The sequence below is a fragment of the Mesoplodon mirus genome (assembly GCF_964341445.2).
Source record: "Mesoplodon mirus genome assembly, chromosome: 1".
Classification (NCBI taxonomy): domain Eukaryota; kingdom Metazoa; phylum Chordata; class Mammalia; order Artiodactyla; family Ziphiidae; genus Mesoplodon; species Mesoplodon mirus.
In genome coordinates, this window is record NC_138976.1 from 62554107 (window position 1) to 62569505 (window position 15399).

The 15399-nt window shown below is 39.2% G+C and overlaps 1 protein-coding gene across 3 annotated transcripts in view; it reads left to right on the forward strand.

The window, feature by feature from the left end:
* Positions 1-15399, forward strand: part of TTC39B (tetratricopeptide repeat domain 39B) — a 124415-nt gene that overhangs the window by 93361 nt on the left and 15655 nt on the right. For all 3 annotated transcript variants that reach the window (XM_082629144.1, XM_082629145.1, XM_082629146.1), the window contains 8 exons: positions 398-503; positions 1871-1936; positions 3482-3590; positions 4602-4669; positions 4755-4814; positions 6262-6423; positions 7591-7682; positions 12284-12410. In XM_082629144.1, the coding sequence (XP_082485270.1) occupies positions 398-503; positions 1871-1936; positions 3482-3590; positions 4602-4669; positions 4755-4814; positions 6262-6423; positions 7591-7682; positions 12284-12410 (790 nt within the window). The remainder of the gene's footprint in view (positions 1-397; positions 504-1870; positions 1937-3481; positions 3591-4601; positions 4670-4754; positions 4815-6261; positions 6424-7590; positions 7683-12283; positions 12411-15399) is intronic.

Consider the following 15399-nt stretch of genomic DNA (forward strand, 5'->3'; position numbering starts at 1 on the left):
AAGATTGGTCCTGATAAACAGTGTAGAAATGAGTGTGTCATTTTTCCTTAATGATGATTACCCAGTAGAGGGGTGGGATAGGGAGGGTGGGAGGGAGGCTCAAGAGGGAGGGGATATGGGGATATATGTATGCATATGGCTGACTCACTTTGTTGTACAACAGAAACTAGCACAGCATTGTGAAGCAATTATACTCCAATAAAGATGTATTAAAAAATAAAATAAAATATCGGCAAACTAAAAAAAGAGTAAACTCAGCACAGCATCATCCACTTAAAAATTCTCTAGTGTTTTGGCTAATGACATTTATCTTATGGTATGTAAATGCAAAATTTGACTTAAAATTAGTTTTCAGTGTCATAGTAAACTTACAGTATAACTGTTTTCTTCAATCCAGAGAATGTCTTTCTATCCTGCATGTAATTCAGAAGAACAAAGTTGAGCAGCAATTATTCTATGAGTTTGAAGGTGGCGTCAAGCTTGGAATAGGGGCCTTTAATTTGGTAAGTAATCAGAAAGGTTCTTGTAAAAGAACCTTAGGTTTTCAGTGCCTCTGCTACTGCATTTGAACCTCACCCTGAACCACTACCTGGGTTTGGTTGGCAAGTGGCTACAGTGGGATCAGTTTTCTTGTGCTGTGAACCAGTGGGGGCTTTGGCCAGAATGTGCTGTAAAGTTCTGCACATGCTCAGAATAGTTTTTGATTGTATAATAAGGGAAGCATGCAGCTCTCTGAATGGACTAGTAACATTTTTTGGTAATAAGAAGCTTGAAATTCAGTTCTATTCCCACATCAGAAATATTATTGCTATAGCAATGGTGGCTCTGAAATTGAAAATAGGTGAGGGAACAATATAGTTTGAGGGGTGATGAAGCTCTGGGGCAGGTGAAGGGTTTGAGTAGATATCTGTCCAATTGCTATATTATTTAGATATTTTGATATTTTATTAAGCTTTGACTGGAATTGGTGAGAAAATTAAGTGGTAAAGGGAATCCCACACATAAGTGTATACACTACCATGGCTGCTTTGTTCATGAGCCCATTGGTTGATGATGGAGGTGGCTGAAGAGAGAGGCTGGCTAGTGTCCACAAAATGAATCACCCTATCCACTTGAATATTAAAATTTTCCTCTGCTGAGGTCAGCCTTTGGTGAACATTCACATGGGACACAAATATCTTCACATTTTTTGCCCATTCTGAGAGGTCTGTCCGTATACCTCTTTCCCAGAGCTCCTTGTCATCAATTTTCCCATCATGTTCTTTCTAAAGCCCTGACCATCCAACCAAACCATTGGCAACCACCCATGAATCAGTAAATAATTGCATATATGGCCATTTCTCCTTCCAAGCAAAGTGAACAACCAGGGCACTGCTCAAAGTTCTGCCCTGGGAGGCCTTCCCTTTATCCTACTCTGTAGGGATATCCCACAGAGGGGCTGTAGTGCTGTAGGTGTCTACTTCTGGGTCATGCCTGCATATATGAAGAATACAACAGACCTTTGCTTTCTGGAAAAGGATGCTAAAAGAAACACTGTTTGGAGGTGGACACTGGGGGTTATCTTCTCATCACTTTATCAACCCACATGAAAGGAGCAAGTGTTCTTTAGAGCATTCTGAAAAAGCCAGGTTTTCTGTTTTGTTTTGTTTTTAATTTTTTAGGTGTATTGTCTTAATTAAATGAAATTAAGTCACAAGTAATGATTATACTAGGTGCAGTATGTGGTGACTGAGATGTGTCCAGTGGTTTAACCTTGGTTCTAATTTTTCATATGACTGAATCATTAAAATTTTAAGTTGGTTAGAGTTTAACATTTATCTACAGTTAGATGTACTAACACATAAGTACACTTGTATTTTTTTTCTTACAGATGCTGTCCCTTTTACCAGCACGGATTATCAGACTACTAGAATTTATAGGATTTTCTGGAAATAGGGTACAAAATTAATTTTTTCTTAATTTTGACAAGGAAAATAAAAGTTATTTATTGAATATGAGGGAAATACAACATGTCCTCGTAACTAGCAATTTGTTTTCAGAACAATAAAGAGGCATTGGGTCTTGATTATATTTTTCAGGAGTTAGAGATGGTTTTTCTATTGAAAGTTAAAAATTTTCATCTTTGTTATTTAAATTCTGGGATTAAAATTTATGTTTTACTAATATTGCTGCTTGCTGGATCTTTAGTACTCATGTGAGGTTAAAATATGCTTCCCTAACACTTTTGCAACCCCAACGTTTCCTGCAAAACCAAGAAATTAGGCTAGATTTCTCTGTCTAACATTTTATGATTCGTATGGATCAAGCATAGTTGCAGTGTTTTGGTTTTCCTTGTTTTTACAAGTTTCACTATAAAACTAAGCAAGGAAATTTATTTTCCATGAGTTTTGTTTGTTATAGTTCTGTGTGGTTGTTTTTGTAGTGTATAACATTTATTAATCATAACACTCAATATGCTATTACCAGAGTTGCCTTATTGCAAAAGTTGTCCCTGTTAGTCCAGAGAGCAAGTTTTGAGAAATATATGAGAACAAGTACAAGAAGCTGTAATTTTTTTCCCTATTTATTCCACTGTCCAGGTTCTCCATAAGTATTATGTATTTATGGTGATCCCTTCCTGATATGGTCTATCTATTCAGACTCTGTATTTCATCATTACCCTTCCCCTCTACTATTCATCTTCCACCTTATTTCTTTAGTAGCTCCACCTTGCCCCTTGAATAAAGTCCGAACTATAGCATGGATTCAAGGGCCCTCGGATCTGATTCTAGCCAATGCTGCTAGCTTACTACCCATCCTTTTTGCTTCCCCAGTGTTCCTGCTAAACTGGGCAAATGGTTGTTCACCAAATAGACCCTGTGCTTTTCTGTTTCCATGCTTCTGCTGGTGTCTGTTTTGGATGTCCTCCCCAACTGGCATCCTCCCAAATAATGTCTCTTGAGAGCCTCTCCATCCATTAGGATTGAGATAAATGTCACCTATTCCACAAAGCTTTCCCTTATCTTCTCCCAACAAAGCTCAAGTATTCTTAACTTTCAGAATCATTTACTTATCTTTCTTATGGCCCTCGCCATATTCCAATAAAATTATGTGTTCATGTACTACCTTCGCTATTTGATGGAAAGATCTTTAAAGACATAGAACTGTATATATTCATACCCACCATAGCGTTTTGTACTTAGATCCTCAATATGTTTTAATAAATTAATATTTATATAAGAGAAATGCAGCATTTTCTATGAAATGAGCTCTACCTTTTTCTCTCCCTAAGATCACATGATATAAGAATTGGGGAGATTGTCTTATGCCAGTTTAAAATGTAAAATTTGTTTCTAGTTAGATACTACTGCTATTCTAAGCTCTTGAAAAATAAACCCCACCTTCATGGAGGATGGGGATCCGTGAGCTAGCATTTTAAAGTCTCTGAATATGATGTTTCAATCATGCTCTTCTCATTCTAAAATGCCTCTAATTCCTATAGGAGTTGGGCATCCTGCAGTTACGGGAAGGTGCCTTAGGAAGAAGCATGAGGTCTCCACTATGCTGCTTAACTATACTAGCTTTTCATACTTATATCTCCCTGATACTTGGTAAGGACTGGATTATATTTCACATCATTGAAAGTTGATTATCTTTCATCTGAGTAAGTAAAAATTTAGAAAAATCAGTAAGATTAGACGTAGTCTATATTTACCTTTTTTTTGAGTAAAAGTGGAAAATTATGACATTTCTCGTAGTAACATTTGGCAGAGGGGTGGAGGGTTCCTTTCATCAAATTCTTTTTTTTTTTTTTTGTGGTACGCGGGCCTCTCACTGTTGTGACCCCTCCCGTTGTGGAGCCCAGGCTCCAGACGCACAGGCTCAGAGGCCATGGCTCACGGGCCCAGCCACTCCGCGGCATGTGGGATCTTCCTGGACCGGGGCACGAACCCGTGTCCCCTGCATCGGCAGGCAGACTCTCAACCACTGCGCTGCCAGGGAAGCCCCATCAAATTCTTTTTAATCTGTTCTCAGCTAAAAAATTCTATAAAGCTTGTTTAAGGTGATCTATTTTTAGCATATTACATTTCTTTTTTTAGCAGAAGATTAAATTTTTGGTTAAAATAAGTTTAATATTGCTATTAAAACCAGAAATTTCATTTAGGAATTGAAGGCAACCACCTCTGCTCCTAAGAATTTGCCCGAGAGCTTTCTTAAACTAAAGTCATAGATGAGACTTGTCTTCTTTTATTTCCCAAATTTTTTTTTTTTTTTTTTTTTTTTTGCGGTACACGGGCCTCTCACTGTTGTGGCCTCTCCTGTTGCGGAGCACAGGCTCCGGACGCGCAGGCTCAGCAGCCATGGCTCACGGGCCCAGCTGCTCCGCGGCATGTGGGATCTTCCCGGACCGGGGCACGAACCCGTGTCCCCTGCATCAGCAGGCGGACTCTCAACCACTGCGCCACCAGGGAAGCCCTTTCCCAAATATTAAAATGACAAATTAACAGTTTTCATGTTTTCCATGAATAGGTCTTTGCTATATTTTAATGAAATTTGGAGAAATAGTTACCAATGTCGACCACATTTCTTGAAGACTGAGGTTTTTCCTGTTAAATTTCTAGGTACAGGAGAAGTGAATGTTGTGGAAGCAGAGAGTCTCCTTGAACCCTACCTCCAGCAGTTTCCAAATGTACGCTTAGAATTTCAAGTGTCTTTTTCAACCATAATCAATCAACCAGGGTTGACCATTGAACAGTCTGTTTCTCCCTCCGCAGGGCTCCCTCATGTTGTTTTATCATGGCCGGATAGAGCTGCTGAAAGGAAATGTGGAAGAGGTAACTTATTTGAGGGGGTCATTTAGGGGGCTGTCTATCTGGTGGAGTTGTGTAGTGCACCCATTCCATATGAGCAAGTCCAGCTATATGCACTAGACAGAAATAAAGGGAAGATATGTAATTAAAAAGCCAAAAGTTAATTGTGTGGATGCACTCTATGATATGTCATAGATTACTGAATATACTCTACATTTGCACATAAAGTACCTGAGGCAATTCAGGGTAGGATATAGAAATACAGTTGGGCAGTTTAAGGGGCTTTCAAAAATCTTTGTCTACTATCCATCTCGGTATTACATATTGACTTTGGAATCTTGCCCCTGCATAAAGGTCACTCCACTGTACTACATGTGTGCTCCCCATCAAAGGAAATTATTCACTAATTCCCTTGAAGAAGAAGAGTGAATAGCCTTTTATATAAATATACTCATGAACAATTTTCTTCTACACAAATGGGGTCAAACATGTATTTTTCCTTGATTTGATTTTTTTCTACTTAATATACATCTTGGATTTCTTTCCAGGTCAGTATTTCTAAATCTTCCTCATTCTTTTTGATGGCTGGGTTTCATTCAATGAAATGGATATACTGTACTTACTAAAGCAGTCCACTATTGATAGACATTTGGCTACTATACATAATGCTGTTGTAAACATTATTATGTGTATATTTCTGTGCAAAGGTGTATTTATATAAGATTGATTCTGATAATGAGGATTTCTAGGTCAAAGATGTTTGCATTTTTGATAAATTCAGACAAATTGCCCTCCTAACAAGGCTAGTCCATTTAAACTCCTATAAAGATATGAGAATACTTGTTTTCAGTGCTCTTTGCCAACTCTGGTCGTTATTTATCTGTTTTATTTTTGCCAATGTGATGGTTGAAAAATGATAATCTAATATTTTAATTTATCTTTCCCAGTGTAAAAATTTCTTCATATGTATATTTGTCACATATATCTTTTTCTCTAATTTCCTATTTATATCTTTAAACAATTTTCCCACTGAGTTGTTTGTCTTTTTTTAAGGATTTTATAAAATTGCTGTATGATAAGGGTTAATCCTTTGCCCGTTATGCATATAGCGATATCTTCTCCCAGTCTGTCCATGCCTTTAACTTTGTTTAAGGTATATTTTATCCTCTGGAAGTTCTAAATTTATTGTCAGATCTTTTCTTAAAGGACTTTTGCATTTTACGTCTTACTTAAGAAAGGAACTTTGCTACTCCCACATTATAAAGTTCCATGGCCCTCTCACAGAGTTAAATAAAGAGGCAAAATTTAACTGTATTGTTGCATGTAAGGAAAGGAATGTGTTGTTGTCTTGAGTGGTTTAATGAGTGATGATTTTGCTCTTTTTGTACAAAGTGTTTTATGTATTTTTCCATTAGGTTATTATCTCCTTGTCTAATATCTGGATGATCAGCTTTATGCAATTGACTTATAGGCACAAGAGATATTTCGAAAATGCATTTCAGTTCAAGAAGAATGGAAACAGTTTCACCATCTCTGTTATTGGGAGCTGATGTGGATTTTTGTATTCCAACAAAACTGGAGGGAGGCGTATTACTATTCAGATCTGCTTTGCAAAGAGAGTAAATGGTCCAAGGTAAAGTACAGTTTCATTAATATCATCTGTTTGCTAATAAGTGTACAGGATGATTTTCATTTAGGACTGTTTGTTCCATAGTATGATATTGACACTGTTTTCTCAACTTAGAGATCCATCAAAGGAGGAAGTGGACATTAAGTACCTGCTGTTTATAACCACTGTTCTCAGCACTACGTGCTTTAAAAGCCATCCAAATAGTCTTTTTCAACAAAGAGGCTTTATCTGTGAAGATGAACTGTACTTATATATAAAAAGTATTAAATATCAAGTATTGATAATTGTTTGTAGACTTTTTGATACCCTGATAACAAGGCTTTTCACAATAATCAAAATTAATTATCCATTCATCCGTTGATGCACACTTAGGTTGCTTCCATGTCTTGGCTTTTGTAAATAATGCTGCTATTAACGTTATGATGTACATATCTTTTTGAATTTGTGTTTTCATTTTTCTTTGGATATATACCCAGGAATGGAATTGCTGGATCATATGGTAGTTCTATTTTAATTTTTTGAAGAACTTTCATTCTGTTTTCCATAGTGGCTGTACCAACTTACATTCCCACCAACAGTATACTAGGGTTCCCTTTTCTCCACAATCTCATTAACGTTTATTATTTGTTGTCTTTTTGATGATAGCCATTCCAACAGGTGTGGCAAGTTAGGGGAAGGAGATTAAGAGGTACAAACTGCTAGCTATAAAATAAATAAAATACAAAGTTGTAATATACAGAGGATATAGCCAATATTTTATAACAACTTTAAATGGTGTATAATCTATAAAAATATTGAATCACTATGTTGTACACTTGAAACTAATGTAATATTGTAAATCAACTGTACTTCAATTAAAAAAAAAGAGTTCTAAAAAAATTCTGATCCATTTGTGAAAAGTTGGGAGGAGTGAGATAATGATCTCTTTTGCATTTTGTCCATTTTCTCATCCATGAACGTTACAGTTGTATAGTAGAAAAATGGCCAAAATTAGGTGAAAAGTTTTGATCTCATTTGGAACAGGTGATATAAGACTTCATTTCTTTTTTTTTATATTTGATACCTCTTAAATATTATATCTGGAAGATTTGTAGGTCTTTCCTGATTTGCAAGATAGCAATGTCATGTATCTAGGATGCTCTCTGACTAGCTGCTTTTCTTTTCCTCAAGGCAACATATGTGTTCTTAAAAGCTGCAATTTTGAGCATGCTTCCAGAGGAAGATGTAGCAGCAACTAAAGAGGATGTGGTAACTTTATTTAGGTAAGCAAGACACTATTTCTATAACAAAGATCCTGAATGAATAGAGGAACACACAAATACTTTCTTTTTCCCTTAGTGCTCTTCCATGTTTCACCTTCATATTTCTTTAACTTATCTGATTTGATACAGAAACTCTTAAAAAATATATTTAACTAAGGGTCAAAATGTCATCCTTTTAGCAAGACTTTGCAGATATGCCAGTGTAATTGGGAATCCTGAGAACACATGTTTTTTGTTTTGAAACTGGGGCTTTGCTACTGCATTTTGAACACAGTTTCCTAAAATGATATTGTTAGCTAAAGATGTTTACTGTTATAAATCAAAGGTATTTTGTGATCAGAAAAACTTAATAATATAACACAATATAATATACCCTTAGTTTTCATTAGTGTGCCAAAGATTCTGAGAAGCTCTGCTGTGAAGTAATCTGTTTAACTTTGTTTAGACCAGTGTCCATCCATCCATCCATCCATCCATTCATTCATCTCTAACCTTTATGTTGAGCACCTACTGTATGAAGACTACTGTGTTAAGTGCTGAATAAACAGGCATGGATCCTGTCCTTGTGCAGTTCATAATCTTGTAGTGGAACTAGACATCAGTGAAATAATCACCCAGTAAATGCAAAATTATAACACATGACTGATTTTTCTCCTCCTACTTGTCTCACCATTCCTTCTTGGTATCTGTAAGCTCATCCTACTTCCATCTATTAAAAGTTGATGCTTTTGATTTCAAAGGTCAGTCTTAGAACCTCAACCTTAGGAAATCTGATTCAAGCCAAATTGAAATCCCTAGTACAGACCTTGTGACTGAGCTCCAGACCCATATATCTAGCTCCCGTTTACCACCTTCACTTAGATATGTCAAAGCATTTAAAACTCACCACATCCAGTCTTCCCTAGCAAACCTGGTGTTCTTTCCTCTCTCAGTGACTGGGACTACCAGTTAGCAAGGCAAAAACCTATAATACTTGCATCACCAACACTACCCACTGTCCCTCCTTTCCCCAGTGGGAGGAGAGGTATGGATAAGAGCACAGAGGGAATGACAGTTGAGATGAGGTCTGAAGGTGGCTTGGGAGCTGCTGGGGCAGTGGGGAGTTGTGGTGATAACAGTTTCAGACCAAGGGAACAGCATTTGAGAGGATGCTGTTGCAGGAACAGCCTATGAGAGGATGCTCTTGCAGGAACAGCATATGAGAGGATGCTGTTGCAGGAATAGCATATGAGAGGATGCTCTTGCAGGAACAGCATATGAGAGGATGCTCTTGCAGGAACAGCATATGAGAGGATGCTGTTGCAGGAACAGCATATGAGAGGATGCTCTTGCAGGAACAGCATATGAGAGGATGCTCTTGCAGGAAGGAGCACTGCACATTAAAAGAACTAAGACAAAGCTGATCTTGGACAGGACGTAATGCTACATTTTATATATAGGTCAAAGGAAAATGAACGTCCAGGATTGCTCAAAATATGTCTCATAGAACACAGAATTCCTTTTAAAAATAAGACAAGAGTCTCCAGCCGTACCACCCTGAGTGCACCGATCTTGTCTGATTTCAGAAGCTAAGCAGGGTCGGTGCTGGTTCGTACCTGGATGGGAGAGCACCTGGGACTACCGAGTGCTGTAGGCTTAAAAAAAAAAAAAAAGACAAAATGTTTTAGGGACACAGAGCTCATTGGTGTCCCGAGTGGGAGTTGGTAAGGTAATAGAACAGAGGTAGAAACCAGACTGGGATTGGCTAAAGAGTGAATGAGATACAAAGAAATGAAGAGAGTTGAGCATAAATAACATCCCTGGATAACTTTGACTATGAAGGGGAAGAGATAGAGAAAGAGTTGGAGGGAGATGTAATATCAAAGAATATCTTAATGGGAGAGATCTGAGCATTCTCAAAAACCACTGGGAAGGATCCTTTGGAGAAAGAGAAGTTAGACATATAAGCGAGAAATGGTATAAGCGAGAAATGGGATAACTGATATTTACAAGGCTCTTGAGAATGCAAGAGGAGATAGAATCCAAAGCACTGATGGCAGGACTGGCTTTATCTAGAGGGAGGACCGGGTCCTCTGTTGTATGGGAGGGAGGAAGTCCAGAACAGGTGTGGAGGCATGCAAGCTCGTGTGTGGTAGTGTGAGATGGAGGGCTTCCTCCCTCACAGCTTCTGATTTTCTTCATGAAGTAGGAGGCAGGGCTGTCTGTTGAGAGTGAAGGAGAAAGGAGTGGGCTGGAGGTGTGAGGAGGATGAAGAATATTGGAAATCATTGCTGTAGAGGGTGGGACAGTGAGGTGATGAGAGAAACACAGGAGGGGGAATGGCAGGCGGTGCCAGGGCTCGTTTGAGGTTGGTGTTGATGAATTTACAGTGATACCAACTTGTTCTCAGTGCAGTTGCAGGGAGGATGGATACTGAGCTTCACCCAGATGAGTGCAACGACTAGGCATTAGCAAGGAGTCTAGGACATAAGCCAGAGCATGCTGCAGTAAAGATTGCCTGCCTGGCAGTCTAAGCAGGAGGATGGAGGGATGGGGAAAGAAGGAGACTGCTGAGCTGGGAGAAAGTTGAAAGGCAAGAGGACTGAAAGTCTTAGTAGAACAGCCAAGGTAGCATGAGGAGAGTGGCGTTCAAAGGGTGGTGTGCTTGAATTTGTGCTTTGAGGTCGAAAAGTCACAGGTGATGAAGTGGTCTAAGGTGTGACTGTAGGGGTGGGTGGCTGTGGTGGAAAGGAGGAGGTGACCGCTGGAGATGAGGAAGTTAAGGAACGGAGAAGCTCAACTGCGTTCTTCAAACATAATTGATGACAAACACGTTTCTAAAAAAATTTATTTATTTATTTATTTATTTTTGGCTGCGTTGGGTCTTTGTTGCTGCGCACGGGCTTTCTCTAGTTGTGGTGCGCGGGTTTCTCATTGTGGTGGCTTCTCTTGTCACGGAGCACGAGTTCTAGGCGCGCGGGCTTCAGTAGTTGTGGCACGTGGGCTCAGTAGTTGTGGCACACGGGCTTAGTTGCTCCGCGGCCTGTGGGATCTTCCTGGACCAGGGCTCGAACCCGTGTCCCCTGCATTGGCAGGCAGATGCTTAACCACTGCGCCACCAGGGAAGCCCAGTGACAAATACTTTTAAGTGGAATACTATAGTGTGTGACCACATTATGAGAAATAATGGCCTGGCTGAACCCTCTGACAAATTTGTCAGAACAAATTTGAAGGTATGACCAGGACTACTTTTTCATGCTTTTAGAGAAGCTCTTTTTAGCAATAGGACCAAGTATACTAATAGAATCAACATTAGTGGAAGCCATGTAGATTAATGCCACCTCTTACTGGTAGAAGGTACTGCCTTATTTCACACAAACAACAAATGGAATGGAATACTAAGATACATTGAGATCTTTTACATCCACACTTCCTGTACTTCAAAGTAAATTTTCTCCATATCAAAATAATTTCTTTGAAATGTGTAACCAATCTTATTTTCAGGAGAAAGCTTGAGGTCTGCTGCATGTGTGGTAGCATCTAATTTGTTGGGATAATGAGAGGAGAGTCCCACAAATGAATGTTCTCTTCATACAGACTCTGTGATCCTTAAATGACAAGGTTTCATGTCCACTGCATGCTTCTGACCCCTTCCCTCAACTCCCACCTCACATTTCCACTGCCTCTTCCACTGATTTTAATTCACAGTAAGGATGGGCATTCTGGTTTAAAAGCCATAGCCCTTTGTACACCTGAAAATAATATAATGTCATATGTCAATTATACCTCAATTAAAAAAATCCATATTCCCAAATTGTGCCCAGAAATAATGTAACACAAGCTTGTCTTCATACTGGAATGTTTTTTCCTCTTATTGCATCTTTTTCTTTCAGTATAGTTGGATATTTCCCTAAATTTCTTCTTGGCAATGTGTTTGGTGCATTTGCAAAGTTACGTATAAGAAAGTGCCCAAGGAACTTGTAGTCTCATCATCCTATTCTCAATTTTATGTGCTTGTGAATTTTATAATTGGAATTTCTTAGAATTTGGAGAGAAAGGTTGTAAACATGGTATATGTTCTTAGTTGATTATTTTCAAAATCACCTATGCTTTGGAAACATTTTCTCAAATTATACATGAATTGACGGCCATCTTTTGAGCCACATTACTTTACAGATCTGTGTCATACTTGCAGAAAGGAATAGGAGATGTACCAGTATACGCTATTGCCTCTCTCCGAAGTATCCACAATGTAAATACTTTGGACTTTTTCCTGCTTACTTATGGAAATTGCCAATTTTATATCTAGATTTCCTTGACTCTGTTTGATAGGCTAAGACACTTGCTAAGTTAACTAGAAAGAAATACGTGTCAATCAGTGGTTCTCAAACTTGTGCGTGCATCAGAATCCTCTGGAGGACTTATTGAAATCCAGATTGCTGGGCCCCAGCTCTAGAGCTGCTGATTTAATAGGTCTGGGGTGGAGCCTGCAAATTTACATTTCCAACAGGTTTCCAGGTGATGCTGATGCTACCAGTCTGGGGAGCACAGCGTGACAAGGACAGATGTAAATAATGTACGTGTTCTTAATGACCTTTCGCTGGGGCTGGGGCTTTTCACAGACAGGTGGATGGCTTGAAGCAGAGAATTGCTGGGAAATCGATCCCTACCGAGAAGTTTGCTGTGAGGAAGGCTCGACGTTACTCTCCTTCGTTGCCTGCACCCGTGAAGCTCGTCTTGCCTGCCCTGGTATCTGCCTTTATTTTATTTACTGTTTGCATCCTAGAAATAAATTGTCTATTCACAGTGGCAGGGAGAACATCTAACTTTTGTTGTGAAGTTTGCTCAATTAAAAACCATTGTGTTTGTAAGGTGAACATTTATAAATAAATTATTAATGAATAATAAAAAGTATAGCAGATGTTTTTTGACTGATTGGTGTGTTCTAGGAATTTTGATAAAGGCTATTTACAAAATATATCATTTAATTCTTATAGTAACTCTATAAGGGGAGTTTCTCTTTGTAGCCTCATTTGACAAGTAAGGAAATTCAGGCAGAGACAGGTGAGTTGACTTAATTGAAATTGAGTTGAATTATAATGCAAGCCACATATGTAACTGTACCTTTTCTAGTAGCCACATTAAAAATCAAAAGGTAAAACATTGAAAAATAAAAGGACACATGATAATCATTTTAAGAGTATTGGTTCAATCCAGTTTATGCAACATTTTGTCATTTGAGTATGTAATCTCTAAAAACTTATTAATGAGATTTCGCATTCTTTTATATTGTACTCATCCACTGAAATCTGGTGTGTGTTCTATGCTTAGACTGTGTCTCAGTTTGAACCAGTCGCATTGCTCCAGAGCCATAAGTGGCTGGTGACTGCTGTGCTCTAGCCCAGCCCTAGAGCTCACATTCTTTTTTTTTTTTTTTTTTCTGTACGCGGGCCTCTCACTGTTGTGGCCTCTCCCGTTGCGGAGCACAGGCTCCGGACGCGCAGGCTCAGCGGCCACGGCTCAGGGGCCCAGCCGCTCCGCGGCATGTGGGATCTTCCCAGACCGGGGCACGAACCCATGTCCTCTGCATCAGCAGGCGGACTCTCAATCATTGCGCCACCAGGGAAGCCCCATAGAGCTCACATTCTTGATCGGTATGCCATTTAGGCTAGACTTGTGAAAAGCATAATTTCAACTTAAATTGTCTTAATGAAGACTTTTTAAAAGTACTGAATACATCAAATTATGATGACTCTTTGGGGCTTTAGTTTTGTGTAGGTAGTCACATAGCACAGGAAAGCTGTTTAGTGCAAGCTGACACCTGCTGTCCTCCTTTGGGGGTTCATGATTTTTTTTTTTTTTTTTTTTTGCTCTCTCGTTGCGGAGCACAGGCTCCGGACGCGCAGGCCCAGCGGCCATGGCTGATCACGGGCTCGGCCGCTTTGCGGCATGTGGGATCTTCCCAGACCGGGGCACGAAACTGTGTCCCCTACATCAGCAGACGGACTCTCAACCACTGTGCCACCAGGGAAGGCCCATGATTTTTTTTTTTTTTTTTGATTCCAGAGTTTATTCAATTATCCCCCTTTAACAGTTATTTAGTTTCCAGTTTTTACTACTACAGACAAGCTACAATTAATATTCTTTCATATCTCTCTTTTTGTACATGGGCATAAAATTGTCTTGGAGAGATGTTTAGAAATGGAATTCTGGGTTGAAGGGCATATGTATTTAATACTTTGACATTGCCAGTTTGCCCTCCAGAAAGGCTGTACCAATTTAAATTCCTACCAACAGTGTTTTACTGTTTAAATGTGCAGTTGAGCATCTTTTCACATGCTTTTTCATTTTTATTTCTTGTTTTGTGAATTGTTGTTCATATACTTACTTCCCTAATTTCATCGGGTTTTTTATTATTTTATCATTGATATAGAAGCTCTTTAAATATTCTCTGAGAAAGAAAACTGCAGCCCCTCACAGGCATCCGTTGGGAGCTAGCCTGCACCTAGTACCTTGACCCAGGTTTCCCAACTTAGTCTCGGAGAACACCACCCTCAGACTGGGTTGTTCTGTGCCTGTGATGGAGTGAGATAAAAATATGACCACTCTGGGGACTTCTCTGGTGGTGCAGTGGTTGAGTCTGCCTGCCAATGCAGGGGACACGGGTTCGAGCCCTGTTCCGGAAAGATCCCACATGCCGTGGAGCAACTAAGCCCGTGCGCCACAACTACTGAAGGCCGCAGGCCTAGAGCCCGTGAGCCACAACTACTGAAGCCCATGCGCCTAGAGCCTGTGCTCCACAAGAGAAGCCACCGCATTGAGAAGCCCGTGCACCGCAATGAAGAGTAGCCCCTGCTCGCCACAACTAGAGAAAGCCCACCTGCAGCAACGAAGACCCAATGCAGCCATAAATAAATAAATGCATAGATAAATAGATAAATTTAATAAAAAAATATATGATCACTCTGTAATCATATCTGAGCACAGATAAAAATAAGAACACCACGCAAATCACAAAAAATGACCAAACATCCCCCTTTCCCAGCCAGCGTGGGAGCCTGCTGCTGTTTTACCAATGACAGCTTTCAGCCCCATTTCTGCTTCATTTCTATCTAGTGATTTGTGCTGGGAAATTTTTTTCTTTCTGTGTCACAGAACTTCCCTGAAATTTTTCTAGAGCACCATAGTCCTTTCTCTGCCCTAGAACTTAGATGCTTGTGTGTACATGACAATGTATAGCTTGCTCTGATTACTAAGGGTCTTAAGGAAAGTTAACTCAGAGCACTTATTTCTCCAGGGGTAAGGGTGTAGAATTGGCTTGAATTTGTGGTGACTAGGAATTTTACCAAAATCCTATATGTCATAAAATGGCAAGGTCAGGTATGAGTGTTCCTTCTTCTGACAAATATTCGTTCGATAAAAGCAAAATTTAAAAACATCATCATCAGTTAAAATAAATGTTCGGTTAGTTATTGAATTGAACTCTTACTCTATTAGCAGTAAGAAGCTAGATGTAAAACAAAAGGTAGTGTTATCTTAGTTTTCAGTACCATAATGTAAAGATGACTTTGTTGCCACTGCAATGTATTTTCCTCATTTCTACTGCTTCCCTGTAAGAGGCTGTTCAAACAATATCTCTGTAATATTTTCACATTCGTTTATTTCCAAGAAGATTCTAATTACCCTGGTTATTTCATACCTTTCAAAATATGAACTGCACTACCAGGAAGATCAGAAA